The sequence below is a fragment of the Octopus bimaculoides genome, chromosome 8, assembly GCF_001194135.2.
Source record: "Octopus bimaculoides isolate UCB-OBI-ISO-001 chromosome 8, ASM119413v2, whole genome shotgun sequence".
Classification (NCBI taxonomy): domain Eukaryota; kingdom Metazoa; phylum Mollusca; class Cephalopoda; order Octopoda; family Octopodidae; genus Octopus; species Octopus bimaculoides.
This window is the reverse complement of record NC_068988.1, coordinates 93,374,283-93,376,172: the sequence shown is the minus strand read 5'-3', so window position 1 is coordinate 93,376,172 and position 1,890 is coordinate 93,374,283. Positions and strand designations below refer to the sequence as shown.

Genomic DNA, 1,890 nt, shown 5'->3' with positions numbered 1-1,890 from the left:
ATATACGAATATATGTATATATATATACAGATCTATACATGTATGTATATATGTATATATGTGTGTATATATATATATATATGTGTGTGTGTGTGTGTGTATACACACACACACACACACACACACACACACACACATACATATATATATATATATATTGTTAATGTTTGTCTTTTAAGTTCAGTTATGATAAAAAGAAACATTATCTGTTGGATTTCTCTATACTTTTGTAGAGTATACGTTTACTTGTATATATATGTTGTCGACAGTGAGTTCGAAGTTTCGTTCATATAAGCCATCGTCGGAAGTCCGACGATGACTTAACTGGCCGAAGCTTCGAAATAACTGACAATAACATTATTCTTTAAGAATAATGAATATATAAAACTCAAAAGCCAAGTTACAAGAACCGTTTTGTCTTGTTTTTTACTCATGTGTTTAGTAGATATATTTTTCATAATATCTGAATTTGATATTAAAAAAAAAATAAGATAGGTAAAATACAATATGATACAACTGCAAAATATATTCTTTATAATATTTAAACTAAGACTATGTTGTTAATAATAATAATAACAACAATGATAATAATTATATGTCTTGGTATAAAAGCTGGGCTGCAGCAAATATTCTGCTGAGTACCACAGACTTGCTTGTCAGGTATTTGACCTTAACCAGTTGAGCATGTCCCTTGGTGGCTGACGATGTGGGCATCTCTGATCACGAGCAGAAGTAGTGGGGGATCGTCATAGCCATGTGTTGAGACGAATTCTCTGGGGTTTGAATAATTCACCTCTGGAAACATGGGTGTTACGTTCAACATCCTTAAACAACCCATATTCAGGAACCTTTTGAGTGGGATAGTTTACTCGACCTGAAGAAAATTCTAACTGGGCCCCCACCTGCAAGGGTCATGCGCTATTAATCTTGATATAAGGTCGCCATGTCGCCATGTCATGCACATATGGTTGTGATGCATATGCCTGGTGTACCCTTATCAGACGAGTGGGCTTCGTATATTTTTACCCCAGTGTCACTTTGATAGCATGCACTGCTCTCTCACTCAATAATAATAATAATAATAATAGTAATAATAATAATAATAATAATAATAACAATAATAATAATAATAATAATAATAATAATAATAATAATAATAATAATAATAATAATGACAATAATAATAATAATAATAATAATAATAATAATAATCTGGAAAGTATTAGGTAACTGAAAAGAACAAATAGCATGGTACAGTAGGCTGAAGGTAGCAAACCCGCTACGCATGCAAGTCTCCAAGAGTTCCAACAAAACTTGTGATAAAAAGAAATAATAACAACAACAACAACAACAACAACAATAATAATAGTAATAATAATAATAAAACAACAACAACAATAAGAAGAATAAAAACTGTGACGATGACGATGATGATGATGATGTTAGACTGTGACTGTTAAAAACTGGTTAATATACGGCAGCTAATTTGGGAGGAGCACAAAGGATTATTTACCTGCATTTTCTGTCAATTAAATAAAAGGAGGGAATTATTCGCTCATCCAAACGAAGTCCAAGAAGATGTTTATGTTAAAATAACAGAGATGATTATTATTAGTATTTCTTCGCAGCGTTGGCTGCTGCTGCTGCTGCTGTTACTACTATTAGAAATGTTGTTGTTGTTGTTGGTGTTGTTTACTGCTGCTCGTGTTGATAACGTTGTTGGGTGGTATTGATTCCTAAGAATTTCGTTAGGTACCATATGAAAAGATATGACACCCACCCCCCGCAGCACGACGCCTCGGGTGACTTGTACTTTAGCCCTGCACCAACCAATACCGTGTGAGTGAATTTGGTTTCGGAGACTGTATGGAAGCCTGTCGTAAATATATA

General features: G+C 33.3%; 1 protein-coding gene across 1 annotated transcript in view; it reads right to left on the bottom strand.

The window, feature by feature from the left end:
* Nucleotides 1-1,536, bottom strand: part of LOC106869519 (transcription cofactor vestigial-like protein 2) — a 147,271-nt gene extending 145,735 nt beyond the window's left edge. Inside the window, exon 1 of the mRNA XM_052970271.1 lies at nucleotides 1,514-1,536. Coding sequence (XP_052826231.1) covers nucleotides 1,514-1,519 — 6 coding nt within the window. The 5' untranslated portion in view covers nucleotides 1,520-1,536. The remainder of the gene's footprint in view (nucleotides 1-1,513) is intronic.
* Nucleotides 1,537-1,890: the final 354 nt, after the last annotated feature.